Here is a 17,783-nt window from a genome sequence, read left to right as displayed (position 1 = left end):
GACTCTGTAGTAAATATATCATACTTTAAATAAGATATTCTTTTTATCAGTGATGCATTGGCTGGATTTTAAGGTCTGACTTGAGCAGAAGTAGACACTTGGCAGCGCAGAGCCTGTTCCAAAATGCTGTTTGAAGGTTCAAGAGGTAGTAAAGGCGCATGGCAAGGCAGTCTCCTCCTCACTGTCTGCTTTTTGTGGTTGCTATGGAAACATGCAGTCCAAACCCCCAGAAAGGCAGAATGTATGTAATCAGTGCTACAGAGAGGAGGCAGGGGGAGTCCTGCTAGGGTTGCTCCCAAAGAGCCGTGCTGAAATAAAGATGAATTCTCTTTTTTCTTTCAAACTCTGCAGGCCATAAAACTCAGCCTCTTTCTCTCAGTCAGATTTCCTCAGTGCTCATGCTCTCATTTAACAAGTGGATGCAATCCTGTTCCCCTCCTATTAAATATGCATGTTTAATTTGTCTCTCAGTTCATATTTCAAGAGGTGAAGGAGTTGCTGTCATGGGACTTAATTTACTAATGAAGAGGGGAAAGAGCTGAATCTCATAAGTGTAAGAACATAAGGCTGGAGTTTCTATAAAAGCCTTATTTTGCTGATTTATTTGTTGATCCACTTAAAAGATCTGCATGTCTTTCACCTTCTCCTCTGATTGGCTATATAATGCCATCCATATGCAGGTATAATGAAAATCTATGACAGACTGCTGGCTGTTCTTAGTCTCGATGGTGACTCCCATACAGGTGGAATTCACTAGGGAAAACAATATAAACACCTCTTAAACCTCTAAAAATGTAAATGACCTGAAATTGGTGAGATACATGTTTTTGTTAACCTGTTATGAATTTGTTGAACTTGTTATTTTGGAGTGATAATTAGTGGCCATTATTTAGAAAAGAGGTTGGAGTTTTATTATCAGCTAATGCTAGCACGCTTGGTTACCAAGCTGCATCCATAGGCTGTAGGGGTACAGTGTGAAGACACAGATACCTGGCAATTAGTACTAACAGAGTAATAAATGTTTTTGGTCTTTAGCGGTGTGCAGTTACAGAAAGCCAAGCAGAAACCAAACCTCTACCAGTCTTTTGTTTGCTTTTATTAATGCTATACTCGGCATGGATAACTTTATTTTTTTTGCACTCCTTCATGGCTGAAGAATTGTTAAATGTTGTTAATTCTATATTTATCATCAGAATATTCACTGATAGCTGTACTACTAGCTAAGTACCAGTAAAGTACTTAAAAATGTTACCCATTTTCAGAGTTATATGGATCAATATTACTGATGCAGATGTTTAAAAATGAACACATTTTAAATACTTTACATTCTGTTTAATCTCCAGTAATGTATCATATTCTACAAAATCATATGTTGGTGGTGGCTGACATGAGCTATATAGGCTCAGAAAAACTGGATTAAATCATGACTTACAAAATTATATTAAAATACATTAATTATGAAAATAACTGTTGAATAAACAATCTTGAGCAGTGTATGAAATTGTTAACTGTTAATATCTACAAGGGGATTAAAAACATTAATAAAAAAATGAACTATTCAGTCGACCAAGTGATGCCTACACCAGTTCAACTTGCATGTATTTTTCTATCTATTTATTAAACTGGTAAAAGTAGGAGCCTTATGTTTCCTTCCTATCATCAAAGCTTTCCTTCCTAACATGCTAAAGAAAATATTAAAGTTTCTTACATTACACATGTTGGTCAAACTGATTAGTAACAGAACACTTATATTTTGTGATGTTAAAACAGGGGGCATTTTATTTGTTAATTCTAGCTCAGTTTCTGCAAAATGTGTAGATTGTAACTGTTCTCAGAGCAGTAAAAGCAGAGCTGTAACACACTGGTCTCCAAGATCAGATGCTTGTCTATACTGTGCATGCACAAAGAACCAGAACAAGCTGTCGACCTTTTAGCTTGTCCAGCTCAAGCCTTCGGTAGGACTTGGACATGCCCATGAATTCCAGCAACTACAGATTTCAGTGGAATCATAGACAAGCAGAGTTAAGTTCTCTTCCAGCTACAATAACTGCTAACTGCTGCCACAAAATGGTTGAATGTAATGAGAGAATCTTTTGGAACGGAACAGCTTTTGAAACATAAAGAGAGAGATCACTTTCACTTTGACTTTTATTTCACTTTCAGATTTAACTGGACAAGCACTGCTTGCCTTGCTTGCCCTGACAGAACACCACTGTTTTATTGATAGTTTCCCCATTCATAATATCTGTAGAGTATTATTTGTATGTGTCAGAACACCTATCTACCACACTGGCCTTAACAATTTCCAAATGGATAAGGTATTAAATTCACCTCTGTAAAGTACACAGGGGGAAAATAGATAAGTCCATGAAAGTTTCTTGAACCAGGATATAAAAATTTGGGCTAAAGTTGGGCATTTTACCATGAAAGTGAGTAAGTGGGGGCTGGCTCATTTTCACTAGCCTCCAGTGGCCTTTGCAGGAACTTTGGTTTTAGCCACTTCCATTTTTCAAAACCAGACTTTCTGCTTGGCTGGAAGTGATTATTCTCTAAAGTCTTGGTGATGGTGGCCTGTTGCTAGCTAAACTTATACTTTCTGGGCAACATCAAACATCTGCAACTATAAATTCTATACAACTAAGCTAAACTATAACCTGAAATAAGCTTTGTGGGAGAAAATACAACAACAACAACAAAAAAAAAAACAGGCTTTAAACACCATAAACCTAAACATGGCAGTATCACTGGAAACGCTCCAGTTAAAGACCCCATGTGGATCAGCCTTTTTCTTCAGAATCAACCCTTCTGTCATGAACTACTTCCTCTCCTCGCCTCTCTTTTAATCAGTCTTTCCCAGATGGAGGCTCATCAGGGCTGCCCTCCTCTTTCATATACAGTCCCTGAGAGAAAGCTTGTGCATTTCGGACCTACTCAACCAGAGACGCCCCCTCGGCCTCTCTGCAGCTGCCAGCCATTCCCAGGCCGGGAGAGAAGGTGAGCACAGATAAGAGGTCTTTATCTGGGCCCCAAAGGGAGGCAGGTTAAGTTTAAGGTGAAGGTTTGACATGGCCGCCGTCTGCTTGCGCTGGCTGTTTCCTCCCACCTCCTCCACCTCCTGATGTGAGGCTCAGGCTCAGTCCCCAATCCCCATGTCCCTGGGCTCATTCTTGATGGCCCCTACTGCTTCAGCTTTAATGAGAAAGATGAAAGAAATGCAGGCTGGGAGAATACCCAACCCTCCTCCCCTCATCTCCTTCTACCACCCCATTCACTTTGCTCCTCGTCCCGTTTGTTCAGTACAGCCTCGCTCACTGGCCCTCCAGCATGAACTCATCTAAGACTTTTTACTGGGGTGGGGGAAGTTTTACTGTAATAAATCAAGAACAAGGAACATTTTCTTTTAAAATTTCAGGTATTATTCCCTCTGATCTTACGTGGAAATTTCTTTCCAGCCTTTATTTCTCGTGTTCTGGCTCTTTGGTTCTGTTGTGGACATGTTTTAATCATAAAGCATTGGAAAAGTGGCTCTACTATTTTTTATTTTATTTTTTGGTTGCAAGATCCTGTTTTGGGATTTCAGGGTTTTCTAAATGTCCCTATATTAAAAATAATCAGTATACTCTGGATTAAATATATTTATTTATTAATGACAGAACATGTTCTTTTATTAGGTAACTCCATTTTTCCATTTTCAAAATCAAGGATAAGATCCAGATCTAGCCGAAATCGTCAGAGTTCACCAGAGGTGAACTCACAGCATGACCTTTACCTGAAAAGGAGCATTATCAGTGATGATCTTCATGTGACTAGCATTAAAGAAGCCAGACTAATGACAAAAAGAGGGAGGGTCCCAGTCCTCAATCTACCGTCGACATTACTCTTTATCTACGAGTCCAGTGTTGTTGCACGTAAAGCACTGATTCTGAACAATGTGCCTGTGTTGACAGGACCTAAACAACAGTTCAGCCCCAGAAGGCAGAGAAAAATCACCCCTCAAAAGATGGGTGTGTTGTCCAAAATTTAAAAAAAACAAAACAATAATGGATGCAGTCTTCTTAGAGCATTTACAGCTGGGGTCCAGTGTGTTCACCATCAGTTAGTGTAATTCAGTGCTTCCATCTTGTGGTCAGTTTAGGTATTGCAGTACCAAACAAAACTTCTCAAACAACAGCTGTACACTTTAACATTACCATTGCTGTCACCATATTAAAATCTGTTTCAATTTTCAGTTCAGAGAGCTTCCTTTTGCTTTGTAGCATACAGTAATTTGCAACAGTCTTGAACCATCCTTCGTTTTTTGCTTCCAGGTGCCAGATGGTTTTATTCTTTAAGTGTTTGTGAGCAATAGCTCTCCAAGCTATCTGAAAATTTTATTTGAACATTGTACCTTGGACCTGATTACTTTCATTCTTTGTTTGTTAAGTGACTTAACACTGTCATATAAATCATTCAAGGAAAAAAAAATGCACCTAACTTAAGTGATAAAACCTTCAAACTTGTTAAAATTAAAATGTTAAATTAAAAACATTAAAATGTTTAAAAGTACATGTCAGAAACAGAACTATAGGATGAAATTGTACCTAAGACACATTAGAGGCACGTATGTACACAGAGACAATAGTGCAGCATAATAAAGAGTTAATATTTCACTGTGTGTTATGAGTCCTGTATAGTAGTAAAACCCAAAACACGTGGAGGATGGCGGAGTGTTTTTATTCAGCAATGCACTTTGTGTAAGGCTAAGATACAAAGCAGCTCCTGATTGAGAAACTTTAGAGCTTCCTAAATAAATACAATGTAAATAACAAGCTGTTTAACCAAGAGAGACAGATAATTCTGCTCCAACGATCTCACAGTGTAACTTATTAAGACCAACAAAGTATCTGATTACTTCTTTTTAAGCAAGTCATTGTGACAATACTTTAACATGGTGGTCTGACCAACATTTGGAGAAATATGAAATGAAAGGGACTTCAAATCAGATGCAAATTAATAGAAGAAGCAGTATATGTAAACACATGGACAATAATAGAGGCCACGTGCTCCTCCTAAGAAAACATTAAAGTGATTGTAATTATTTGAATTTACCGTTCCATATATAGGACGGAGTTTTGGAGAAGCCGTATCATTAAGGATTACTGTCTTACACATTTTTAGACTTGTCCTGGTTGTTCATGTATTTCTGGTAAACCACTGCCAGCGTGGTGAAGACGTTTCCCATGAAGAGGACCAAGTAAGAGCAGCCGCACATGAAAACCTAAAATAATACACACAAACAATTCTAAATACAGAAAATGTATGCCTTTTATGAGGATCTGTTCACTAAAATATCTGTTTTCATGTAATTTTTGCTTAATGACCTCATTTATAAAATAAATAAAAAAATTAAAAAAAACTTGTGAAAGCTCTGGTGTACAAACCTGCCACTCTTTACATTCTGGGAGCTGAAACATCCTGAAGAGTGTTATGCTGTTGTAAAGCTGCCAAAACTGTAACAGAACAAATAGTCAACAGTCAAAAATGTCCTAAAAACACGTTCCTGCAAGAATTTTCTAATTTAGTATCTAGTGTTTAAAAAAAGAAAAATCTAGTAAAGAGTTTGCAGCATTACAGAAAAGAGCCACTCACATGATAAAAGAACAAAAAGGGCAGGAGGAAGGTCAAGCCTCTCCACATCCAGGACTGGAAACCTTCTGAAGACAAAGAGGGGAGAGAATAGAGGCACTTGTATAAGAGAGACACTGAGACGATGCATGTGTGTAGGAGGAATATAGACACAGTACACAGCTGACATAAAATAAGATGTTAATATGTAAATGAGACACTGGGATTTAAAAATACTTATCATGTACAAACATGATAGTACAGGGATCAGAATATTGTTTGTGCCGAGTTAAACATTTTACATTTGAACAAGTCTAACTATAAACCAGCTGCTGGTGCAGAAAATACACATCTAGATCACAGACTGTATATCAACGATGGAAGTTCCCAACATGCCAATCAAGTCACCCCTTGGTTTCTGGACTCTACACTGTGAAGTCTTAAAGCTAGTGTTTTTAGGATCCAGAGATGACTGTCTTTTGATGTGAGGGTACCCTGATAAGTTATCTGTTAAAGCAAGCAAACTGCATTGATAAAGGTAAAACACTACAATGCAAAAATAAATGTAAACATTGAGAATTTCACTCACCTAAACTGAAGCAAAACTCCTTATTTATCAGATAAAAGGCACTAATCCATAAAGAATAAAGGGGTTTTTTTTGTGTAAAAACTTGCTTTTGAAGCCTGCCTCAAGTGGCCAGTCCAGGAACTTCAGTTTCTGGCTTAATCTTTTTAGTCAGGTAGCAATACCAAGCTGGTGGTGTTGCTAAAATGTAATCTCAACTGTTTCCATTGCCTCAGACATACCTTTATCATTTGGTCAGTAAATGACCAAATGTACCACCTGTAACATCCTGAAGTCAGATGCCAAGATCAGCCATCTTCCTCTTCGGCTTGCATTATTTCAAAGTCATTTATGAATATAAATAACAAGCTGGTGTACTCACCCACTGTAAGGTCCATATTATGTCTCTCTCCCAGTGCTCTGAGTCTGTACAAACAGCCACTTTGGTAGTAGTACTGGAGGAACTGAATAAAACCTAAAAGAAAGAGAGGTGCATGTATGACTTCATTGTTGGGCAAGATATCAGTGACACAAGTGAGACAAGGACAAACCACAAACAGACTTGCTTACTTTGAATATTATCAACAGTTTACACATTTTAACCATGTGTAAGGATGGCATGCATGCAGGAAACACGTCAGAATGAGTACAATCATAAAGCTTTCCTGATTGAGGCTTGTGCATATAGAACCCTAACTGTACAAAATTCTGTATTAAAGTGCATTCATTTCCACATTCCAGGTGCCTGATCTAATGCTTCGGTCTCTATACTAACACAGAGACAGATACAGCTTTTATGCACTTTTATGATGCTTCCCATGATGAGAATCGAGTCCCCACAAAATATTTAAATGACTATGGGAAAAATATGCTTTCTATGCTTTTCTTTATTATTTTTTTTCAGCATATGGTGTAAATTATTGGATAATTTAAATTGAAATATGCAGTTCTGCTAGGTAGGCTCAGCTTCATTTTAAGAGTTTGCAAGCCAAAATCATCACCTGACAACTCATACTGCAAGCATGTCAATGAACACAGGGGCAATCTCTTACTTTGGTATAAGCAGTAACTTAGAAACTGGTTCCTAAACATCTGGTAGAGTGCACCTTCAGGCCTGTCAACAAGGACATAAAAACAAAGCACAGCCACATAATATGTATGTCATTTAAATCGGAAAGGATTTCGATAGCAGGGATGCAAACAGTTGTTGTATTATTGAATAATTTTAAAACTGTGATAAAAGTGCAAAAACATCACTCACCAAGTGAGCATGACTCCAGACAAGAAGGTTGACACATAGTGATGGAAAACCCACCAGCCTTTGATCCTGAAACAATTTGGAGGATTGAAGGATTACAGACGGGATACCAACAAGAAAATAACATCTCATAAATAAGATGAACCCCAAAAAAAATATCAAAGTCATTATAACTGGTCACATACAGTAATTACAGGAGGGCTTAAGAATAAGGCTTTCTGTAGTTCACAGTGCCCTGCCTTTATTACAAAGCCTTTGCATATCAGCTCCTATAATCATTAAAACAAAAACAGTGGAGACAGAGGCAATAAAATGGTCACAGACCTAGAGCCGTTGCTGATGAGGATACTCTCCCGGATGGTGAGAGTGCAGTAGTACCACACCAACAGGAAGTTGAACAGGGCGTCTAGGACTCTAAAAACAACAAACATGATGATGATTATCTTCCTTTATACATTAACATGGGACCTGTAGTGGATTTGCAGATAATTCAACATTTACTACTTGCTGCTACAAACATTTGCCAATAATGAGCAAGTTGACAACATCATCCACAAGTTTCATGAAAACCAACTCAAAAGAAACAAAACAATAATAAGGTGTGAGAAATCATACCTGTAGCTTAACAAAAAGCGACACGTGAAAGAGAATACAAAGAGGATGACGGTGAGGACCAGTTTGAACTTCTCATATTCGTCTTTGTAGGCAAATCTGTTTGATGAAAGAATAGAAATGATTAATATTGTGGTGCTCATGTGGTCGCACGTTAAGAGGCATTTTTAGGTTTGAAAGAAGAAGAAAATAAGCCTTATAAGGGACTTACTTTGACTGTTTGTTGAGGAGTGTTACATTGACATTTCCTAAAACAAGATTGAGATATAACCTAAACAGGAAAAGGCATTAGTTATCCAAAATGTCCACAAATCTTATATAAATATGTTTTATTTTTAAAACGCAAAACTCATCCACTTTAAACATTTTCCTTGTTTACTTTCATTTGGACAAAAAATTGTAGCTATTTATCGTTCTCATTTAGAATCATACCCATTCCTCTTGGGGAGAAATGCTTCCATCTCAAAGAAAGTATGCGCTCTGTCTTTGATGGAGTCCTCGATTTCTGCGATGGCATCCTCCTCCTCTGGAATTAATTTGGCTGTTGAAGAATTTGATTTGCATCTAATGGAAAAAAAAGATTTGTTAGGACACTTGTTAGGTTTCATGCATGTAAGGAGATGTTCACAGAGTCACATTCGATTTTAGATCCAGTTTGTGGACGAGGTAGGTTGTGATTCTGTTGTAGCAGTTATAATCCATAATAATGCCCTCCTTCTGAAAATGCCTGCAATTGGTCAGATCCTCCTATCGCAGGCTAGATTTTGAGAACTCAGTGGAGGTGCAGGAGTCTAATTTCCTCCTTAGCACACATGATTATAATATGCTGAAAGGTTATGAATTTTTTTGCTCAGTGAGGCCAAAAATGACTGCCTATCGCAGCTTTAATGGTAACACTCTCCATGTTATGAGAGTGTCAAATCAAACCATGATATATCCATGAACTTAAAAAGTCTGAATTATGAACCCTTAGTATCTGAAGAAAGTTCAGATACTAAGGAAAGTTTGAAAGTATTAGTACATTCAAACATAACTCTTACTTGACTTTTAAAGTCCTCACATTTTTTTTGCATTTATACTCCCACTGACCATATCTGTCATACTATGTTTATGTTTATTTGTAGAGCACAAAGCCTTCCAACAGCCAGCTGAAGTTTTTAAAGCGAAACAAAGCTTCTTTAAATGCCAATTTATACTGAACTGCAAAACTAAACATAAAAAGCTGCAGTTACTCTTTAAAAAGCACGTCTGGTAATATTGGAGAAAGTGGAGAAAAGTCCCTGAAAACAACCAGCTACTAAAAAGCCAGAATAAATTCCTACCCAATTCATTTTTTGTCCCAGCAACAATCTGGGCTTCTGTATCCCGAATGAGCTGATGACACACATGCTTTTACAAAAACATCACACACATATTTCAAGTTATCTTGTCTCATTTCTGATCAATACTTACTCTTCTAGGGACACAGTGAGCTCTTTCAGTTTCTTCCTCTGACGTGCGATAGCATTCGAGCAGCTGTCTTGCAGTTTGGTCACTTCCTCAAGTTTCTGTTTATATAGACGATGGGTGTCCTGGGGTTAAAAAGAAAAAAAATCCAGAGGATAACATAAACATGTATGGTGTAATGCAAAAGTTTTGATTATGATGAAAACTGCGAGGTAGGAAGGGCACAAAAAGATAAAAACCAACCAAAGCTTTAACCAATCAGAATCAGAATCAGAAAGACTTTATTTATCCCCAAGGGGCAATTAACAATTAACCAAAGACTCTGATGCTCTTGCATGTTTTTCTTTAATGGTTGCAATACAGGCTGCTAAATGGGTTATCATGTAATAATCATGCATTTATTGCTAATGGATTCTTTGCATTTCGTAGATATTTTAAATGATTATGAGAAAATCTGTCTAGCTTCCAAAGCATTTAAATAAGTTATTGTACCTTAATTATTTAACTATATATTTGAGGTAGGTATAATCAGACATAGGTATGTTGCTTTCCAGAAAACATGTGACTGGTTTTCACACTTAGTTTGTACAAGTTTGAGACACTTTTAACTGCCAAATTTTTATAGGCACTGGTAACTGGTCTGGCAAAGTGGTTTAAATGTGAGCTACCACATTACTAGTCCACATTAAATACAATTTATTGGCCAAGTTTTCCCCGCGTCAACTGATTCTGTAAAAGCTAGGCACAGGAATAAATTTTTACCCCCTTGGCTTCATGTGATCCAACAAGTTCAAATTTTCAGAAAAGCCACAATTTTTATCATCATATTGTGGCAAATTCCCAGAACTGGGCAATCAGAATTGCACAAGAGACAGAGAAATGTTTGTTCAATCTTGTATATGACGGAAAGTGACGCAATTTTACGCAGAATTTACAACTGCAGACAGCAGTTACTACTTTGCATTTTACTATTCACACACACACATATTGATAGAGGGCAATCTGGCATTCAGTATCTCACTCAAGGATACTTTGAAAGGAATTGATCCAACAACCTTCCAGTTAGTAGACAACCCACTGTACCACCCAAGCCACAGCTGCTCTAATATGATGAGTAAATTGACGTGGTAAGACAAGTTACCTAGAAAAATATTTGCATATAGTATATAAGTGTATTGTGCTACATTTACTAGCATAAATAGACCTACTCAAAAAACACTCAGTCTCAATGTATTAATCTTAGCAAAGACACACGGAATATATAAAATCTATTTTATATGTGTTTGCATCATTGTCTTGCAGTTGTAAAATGTAAAATTTCCAGTTACACCAAAATTCACATTCAGTATATTGCTCCAACAATTTTGTTTTAAATGTAGTTTTTCTTACCTTGATGCTGGTTTAGGACCTGAACACTTCCTTTGATTAGTGACATACGTATTTCAGTGCCTGCCATTTAGTTATATATTAACACCACACCTATAAACGACAACTAACCAGGCCTATATCAATATATGTGCAGTGTAACGGATCTAAGCTCTCAACGATAACAATAAACCAACACCCATAGCCCCGAGGTTCTTCCTTTAACAGTGTGACAGCTGTCACGGTGGAGAAAAACAGAGGCTGTTGTCCTCGCAGGAATTAAGCTTAAGTTACAGTGACATTTTCTGCATCTCTTGGCTGTCACAAGACAGTTATCTTGAGCTGCTGAAGGCGAGACCCTCATTCTGTAGCCTGTGCGTTTCCCCCACTTACCCCCGGCTGTTAGCTTACACGGGCAGGGGTAACCAGGGGTGGACACAACATTTACTTAAAATACCTGAATCTGTTGGTAGTCCTTCTCTAAATCCTCCCATTCGCGTAAGCACTCAGATAAACCAGCTGGACTGAACAACATTTTTTCCCTCTGGCATCAGGAAACCTCGCGGAGTTGGTCAATAATCACACTCGAGTGAGCAACAGTTGTACCACCAGACAGAATTAAAGTTTAACAGATAAACAGGCGCTACTTCCTGCAAGCACCTTCACAGTAAAGGTCTCGGGGTATTTTAACGTTCCCAGTTCAAAACGGATGGATAATAAAATACGTAAATTGGCATTAGTTAAACATAATTACAAATTTGATGTAATTGTGGTTTAATATTTTATTAATTTATGTTTTAGTTTCCAATGAATAAGTGATTTATGGGGTACTTTCAATGAGTTTTTGTTACTGACACCGATGGTCCAAAAAAAAAAAAACCCCAACAACAACAACAACCAATAAATAAATAAAAATAATAAATAAATAAAAAACAGAAGGTAGAAGGACACACATTATGTAAACACAGTAATTATAGTGTGTGTGTCTGTGTGTTTGTCTGATTTTGGCTTAACCATCATTATATGTAAGTCCATTGTTTTAACATGAATTTGTTTTAATTTAATTTAACTTGATGTGTAATTTCATTTACTTATTTCATTGCTGCTCTGTTATGAACACAATGTATTCGAATGGTGGCTTGCAGAATGATTTCATATATATCTTTTTTTTCAAATAGTATAGATAGCAGTAATCCTGTAAAGTCCAAATATATTACTGTGTTCACTCCAAAACCACTTTAAACTAACAACAGTACTATTTAATTTCAAGGATTAAAAATGTATGCTTTTATTTTTTTTAAATGTCCCATCCGGTTAATCATAGGCTTGTATCTAGTTTCCCCAATCAGATGTCAGGCTGGCATTTCGGTTTCCCCTATCAGCCAATCAGCTCTAGCATCTTTAGAGCTGCTTTGTCATTTCAGGAAATAGTGCCCTGAGTTATATCTTTCAGGCAATACAACAGCTTTTTATCCATCCAAACTAACCAAGCTAATAAGCCGGGTTTGCCACGTTACCCTAAACTGTCCTCTAATCCTAGCCATGCTAGAAACTACAGAAACACAGATAATTAGGATATATGTTACTACTCAGTTGGGATTCTACAGAGAAGGCAGTCTCTCACCAGAAAGGTAAAATCCAGGGTTACAAATTGCACACCACTTGGCCTGTGGCCTGTATTTTTAGAGCTGAAGTTGTGCAACTGTGCAAACAGGGGAAAGTGTTACCGTCAATAATGTAAGCGCCTCTGGCAGGGCCATTTAAGAACCTAAATCAACAAAACCTTTGTCAATACAAACCAGGTCCTTTAAATTCTGCAAAATACAAAAAAAGCAAAAACCAAAAAGAAGATGTTACCTTCATGTTTTTTTTATCCTTGTGTATTTTAAAACTATATCAACACCTGAAACTAAAATCCTTGCTTTTTTAACCTTAAAAATCCATAAAAATTGTGAAAAGGTTATTTGTTTGCATTTAAGGCAGTAATGAATAATGAATGGAGAAATTCATTATTTAGAAAAGTTTATTTAAATACAGTTTTATTAACCATTTCTGAACTGTTTAAATGAGCAGTTTTAAAAAGAAAGAAATTAATTTACTTGAAATTGATCCTTTAAATTACACCCTAAATGTTGTGATGAAAGGGAATGTTTGGAGATTTCATTGCTTTGGATCAAATTTCTACTTAAAGTCCCTGGAGCCTATTCCAGCTCTCATTTCAGTACTTTCAACATTTCCAATAAATCTCAGTGTATTTATTTAAACAGTTCAATCCAATATTAAATGAACTAATATTGAATGAACCTAATTTGCATCTTAATTAAAATACAATTCCCCTGTCCCCTCTGTGGATCCCAGGGGCTATGTTGTCAGGGGGCTTTTGCCCCCTGGTAGGATTTACCATGGCAAATTGGTCCTGGGTGAGTGACCAGACAAAGAGCGATTGAAAAACCCCTGTGAGTGTGAAATCTAGGGAACAGTTCACCCTACCCAGGATAGGGTTACAGGGTTACTGGGGCCCTGCCCTGGAGCCAGGCCCGGTGGTAATGGTAGTAGTGGTGGTGGGGGCACAGCCCAAAGAGGGGACACCACCCACAGGAGGCGCTATGGGGGTAGGGTGCAGTGTGTGCAGGGGCGGAGACCCTGGCAGAACAATCACCGGGCTACCGAGCAATTGGGATATGGAACGTCACCTCTCTGGTGGTGAAGGAGGCTGAGCTAGAGCGTGAGGTTGAGAGGTACTGGCTAGATATAGTCGGGCTGACCTCAACGCACAGCTTGGGCTCTGGAACCAGTCTCCTGGAGAGGGTCTTGACTCTGTTCCAGTCTGGAGTTTGCTTTGATGAGAGGCGGTGGGCTGGGATTGGTATCTTAGTATCCCCTCAGCTTGCTGCCTGTGCATTGCAGTTGAGGTGATCTGGGCATGTGACAAGGATTCCTTCTGAGCGCCTCCTGGGTGAGGTGTTCCGAGCATGTCCCACCAGGAGGAGGCCCTGGGGCAGACCCATGACATGCGGGAGAGATTATATCTTTTGGGTGCCCTAGGAACGCTTTTGTGTTCCCCTAGACAAGCTGGCCAGGGAGAGGGAGGTCTGGGCCTCTCTGCTTAGTCTGCTGCACCCACGACCTGCCCGCAGATAAGCGGAAGAGAATGTACGGATGGATTAAAAACCAAGGTCCTGTGAAGTTACAGACTTACATGCAGTTAATGTAGGTATATCAGATATTTTAAATGTTACGTGGGCCACATATACAGAATCCAGAGTGCAGATGACTAAAAAATTTCTTCTTTTGTTAAAAATGTGATTGAGACAAAATCAGTCATTTTTGTTCCCAAAGTGTGAAGCTCCCAGTTGGACAACTGCTGCAGAAAACCTGTGTTTGGCCTCATGATGGGTTTACATTTGAGCATATGCATCCAGGCCTCCTGAAAAAGTTAAACCAACATCATTATGCACTGTATTTACTGTACTTTCTATAACTAGGATCAGTTCTTTCTTGGTGCCTTTTTTGGAAAATATATTATTTTTCTTGCCATGTGAGGACACAAGAGCCACACTTTGTGCACACACTGCCACTAAACTGAATGAAACAAACTTGCCTTTAGTGTGTATTTGAGGTAATGGATGAGAAATGCAATGGTCACTGCGCTGGCGCGGCTTCTGCCTTGCCTGGAAACTATCAGGACACGAGAGCCCATGTTAATGTGGGAACCTGAAAGCAGGAGATAACAAGAAAGTCCTCTGCAACACCTGTTCTGTGCAACACTAACTACATTTATAGTAACAAAAAACAGAAATTTGAAAAATCTGAAATCACTCATTACAATTTGTGGTGGATGAATTGCACTGCATATTGCACATTGCCTCAAATAATAATTTTCTTTTAAAAACATATTCAGTAAGTTAACGTTACACTCTGTGATTTTAAGTTAAAGCTATGACTTCTGGATTCAGGATACATGATGTATTTCTTTCAGATGGACAGTCTTGAAGCTGTTGTATTTTTACATATTAATAAAAAAATTATTCAGAATTTGAGTAATATGCAATCAGTTTTTTTAGTTTGAGATCTTGAAGTTTTTACCTGAACTAAGACAGCCTACTGCATTTTATATAATTATTTCTGTTCTCCTTCTAGAGTTTGCCCAAATGAAGAAATTCAGACACCTGTAATTCACTGGTTTCCGACTTCTATGAATGAAATTATAAAATTCAAATTTTTAAACGTCTTGTTAATTAAAGCAAAGGAACAACTTACTAACAAAATTGCAGATCCTTTCAAAGCTTGAATATAAATCAGACCGCACTGAGTCAGCCACAGGGGTGATAAGCAAGGTGTGGATCTCCTTCATGAACCTTGATTTAAAGGAATTTAAAAGAGTTAAAAAAAAAAAAAAGATCTATAAAGCAATACGTTAATTATTCTCTCTAATACTTAATATCCAGTCCTGCCTTACTCAAGAGTGTGACTCTCTGAGATGCTGACGATAGCACCGATTTTCAGGTCTTTGAGAAGAGTGGAGTCCATGGATTGCTTCTCGTCACCCATGTACAGCAGTCCTGCTATGATCTCCACTGGGTAAATCTTCAGGCTTTCCAGCTCCTGAGGCAGCCAACAAATATATACAATCAATTACAACAATTCTCCTAACTGCTTAGACTGGAGCCTATCTCAGCTGCTATGTGGCTAACAGAGTGACAGAAATACTAAACGGTACCATCCACACTGAATTTATAATCACCAGTTAACATAACATGCATGTCTTTGGACCATGACAGGAAACTGGAGTACCTTGGGAAAAGGGGAAACATCCAGGTTAACCAGTAGGTGTCAAACAGGAAACTTATTGCATGTAAGGTGGCAGTGCAATAATTACCTGACATGTTTTATATTTATTAGGCAGCAATTGGAATCAGTTCACTTTAGCTGGATATGGGGGAACATATATGAGTAAGAAACTGCCCTGTAGCCCCTAAACACTGGCCTTATGTTACCTTATATTACAACATAATAATAATTATTTGTCAATTAATGGAAAGTTGATGGAAGATTTGTATACCTGGCTCCAGATAAGACAGTCCCCCCCATAATCTTAAATTGATGAAAAGAAAGTGAGAAAAAAAAATGATGGCAAGAATGTTTGTGTTTTAGGAGAGTTCTACCATGTTGGTGTTCAGGATTTTCTCAGTCCTCAGAAAGGGGTATTGAGCTGAGAATCTCTGAAAGCCTCCTCTCAGTATCTTGACTGGATTGAGGCTAGCCTTAGCGAACACTTGGGCACATGCAGTTGCTCTGCCTGTAATCACAGTGAGAGAGCAACAATAAGCATTGCTTTTAAGGCTAAAATACAGCTTTTATTTATTTATTTTTGTTTGTTTGCAGGAAACCAGTTGTTTTCTTTTGGCACAACAATGCAAATAAAATGCATAAAAGTATACTTGCTCTGAAGAAATCTCTCTTATATACCACTCTAACCTTGCTCCTGTAAAGAGCTTGTGTTGTTGTCGTAGACCACCACATGCTGCATACTTTCAACCTCAACCAACTCTGGAAGAAGGAATGTCCCCTCTGAATCCTGGAAAAAGTCAATTTGAAAGTTTTGGTATAGTCGTGTGCAAAAAGTTTAGAGGAAAGGTTAAAGTCTGACTAAATGTACAGGAGAAATTTGTAGTTTGAGCTCTGGGTTTTTGCACACACACACAGACACATGTCAACTGTGGACCCAATGATAGCCATACCATTTTAGTATTTTTAGCAGTTATGATGTGACTCCTGTAGTAATCTTGGGCTTCATTAGCATCTGGAACAGAGACATACAACACTCAACAAAGTTACAACTAACGGAAACAAGTTTATCTATCAATCAATCAATCAATCAATCAATCAATACAGATTATTATCGATCTCACAATCTTATTTGGTTGTCATATTTTTAGTGATATCAACTTTAATAACAGGAAATTAACTAGGCATACAATTCTTTTCTTTCTCTCTTTTTTTGAGATATATGTAATTTTGCCTATATTTGACAACAGCATAATAAAACTGGAAATTCAGTTTTTTAATGTGCCTCCCCAATATTTTTGTTTGCCCCCATATGGCCACCACTGAAAAAAGACTGGAGGCGCCCCTGCTAAAGGGAGCAGGCGAAATAAGAAAATAAATTATATTGTGAAATATAATATTGTATAAAGTTACAAGTAAATCCATTAAATGTCATGTTTGTGTTTGAAGACTTCTTACGTTTTACTCTACATTAAGCCTGTGGGTTTGTTTTGTTTTTTGCGCTAATGAGCAAGGTTTTGATAAAAGTATAAAATCATCCAGCACATGTGAAAATTGGGTATAATATCTTTTGCACAGGTGAGACTTTGTTAGCATTTTCAGATCTGCACCAAAAGTTGTGAGAATGAGTCTCCTAAAGAAACAAAAAGCATGTGCTATAGCACTCATACCTATAGACAAGCACATAGAGTAATTAAGGATAGGACTTATCTAACCAGTTGTCGCGGCAGTGACAAATGTTGGTACTGGCCGATTTTCTCTTACCAATCAAACACAGGTAGTTGATCTCTGCGAGTCTGGGCACACCTCGGCACTGATTGAGGATATTGTAGAGCTCAAGCGGCTCACACATCACGATTTTAGCCATCACAAGGACAGCTGTAACAAGAAAACACTGAACTGGAACACTAATGTCAGCAAGAGATCCGAAAAGCTTGGCCTGCCAGGTAAACGCAGCAGAAACAAGTAGCACGTCCGCTTCCGCTTTGTTTGTATGGGTTCTGTTGCTAAGCAACTCAGCGTTATCGCTCATTGGCCGTTGGCGATGATGTAGATTCTGCATTGTAGAACACATTAATTTTAATATATATATATATATATATATATATATATATATATATATATATATATTAAAATTAATATAAT

The 17,783-nt window shown here is 37.8% G+C and overlaps 2 protein-coding genes across 3 annotated transcripts; both read right to left on the bottom strand.

Annotated features, from left to right (window-relative positions):
* Nucleotides 1-4,696: 4,696 nt before the first annotated feature.
* tmem120aa (transmembrane protein 120Aa) lies at nt 4,697-11,511 on the bottom strand. The gene is made up of 12 exons (XM_003453703.5): nt 11,308-11,511; nt 9,492-9,610; nt 8,472-8,603; nt 8,251-8,310; nt 8,043-8,138; nt 7,752-7,841; nt 7,431-7,496; nt 7,222-7,283; nt 6,552-6,644; nt 5,629-5,693; nt 5,421-5,489; nt 4,697-5,257 (listed from the first exon to the last, which is right to left on the bottom strand). The coding sequence occupies exons 1-12, from the start codon at nt 11,383-11,385 to the stop codon at nt 5,144-5,146; spliced, it is 1,044 nt and encodes a 347-aa protein (XP_003453751.1). The 5' UTR covers nt 11,386-11,511; the 3' UTR covers nt 4,697-5,143.
* A 1,368-nt stretch (nt 11,512-12,879) lies between these two features.
* Nucleotides 12,880-17,694, bottom strand: styxl1 (serine/threonine/tyrosine interacting-like 1). 2 transcript variants are annotated; one of them, XM_013276645.3, is made up of 8 exons: nt 17,403-17,694; nt 16,592-16,653; nt 16,329-16,428; nt 16,016-16,149; nt 15,310-15,455; nt 15,111-15,208; nt 14,452-14,564; nt 12,880-14,277 (listed from the first exon to the last, which is right to left on the bottom strand). In XM_013276645.3, the coding sequence occupies exons 1-8, from the start codon at nt 17,668-17,670 to the stop codon at nt 14,125-14,127; spliced, it is 1,074 nt and encodes a 357-aa protein (XP_013132099.2). In that variant the 5' UTR covers nt 17,671-17,694; the 3' UTR covers nt 12,880-14,124. The 2 variants fall into 2 exon arrangements, with proteins under 2 accessions (XP_013132099.2, XP_013132100.2); XM_013276646.3 differs by having other exon boundaries at nt 14,452-14,528; nt 17,403-17,690.
* Nucleotides 17,695-17,783: the final 89 nt, after the last annotated feature.

The sequence above is a fragment of the Oreochromis niloticus genome, linkage group LG10 (assembly GCF_001858045.2).
Source record: "Oreochromis niloticus isolate F11D_XX linkage group LG10, O_niloticus_UMD_NMBU, whole genome shotgun sequence".
NCBI lineage: Eukaryota > Metazoa > Chordata > Actinopteri > Cichliformes > Cichlidae > Oreochromis > Oreochromis niloticus.
The sequence above is the reverse complement of the archived record's forward strand: the minus strand, read 5'-3'. Positions and strand labels throughout refer to the sequence as shown.

Bases quoted from the DNA above. Each gene is read 5' to 3' on its own strand.
- tmem120aa (XM_003453703.5), bottom strand. From the start codon at position 11,385: ATGTTGTTCAGTCCAGCTGGTTTATCTGAGTGCTTACGCGAATGGGAG. The intron at 5,694-6,551 runs GTGAGTACACCA...CTTTGTCTTCAG, and splicing joins TAATATGGACCTTACAGTGG to AAGGTTTCCAGTCCTGGATG. The intron at 5,490-5,628 runs GTGAGTGGCTCT...GTTCTGTTACAG, and splicing joins CCTTTTTGTTCTTTTATCAT to TTTTGGCAGCTTTACAACAG.
- styxl1 (XM_013276645.3), bottom strand. From the start codon at position 17,670: ATGAGCGATAACGCTGAGTTGCTTAGCAACAGAACCCATACAAACAAA. The intron at 16,429-16,591 runs GTATGGCTATCA...GACTTTTTCCAG, and splicing joins CTGCTAAAAATACTAAAATG to GATTCAGAGGGGACATTCCT. The intron at 16,150-16,328 runs GTTAGAGTGGTA...CTGTGATTACAG, and splicing joins AAGCTCTTTACAGGAGCAAG to GCAGAGCAACTGCATGTGCC.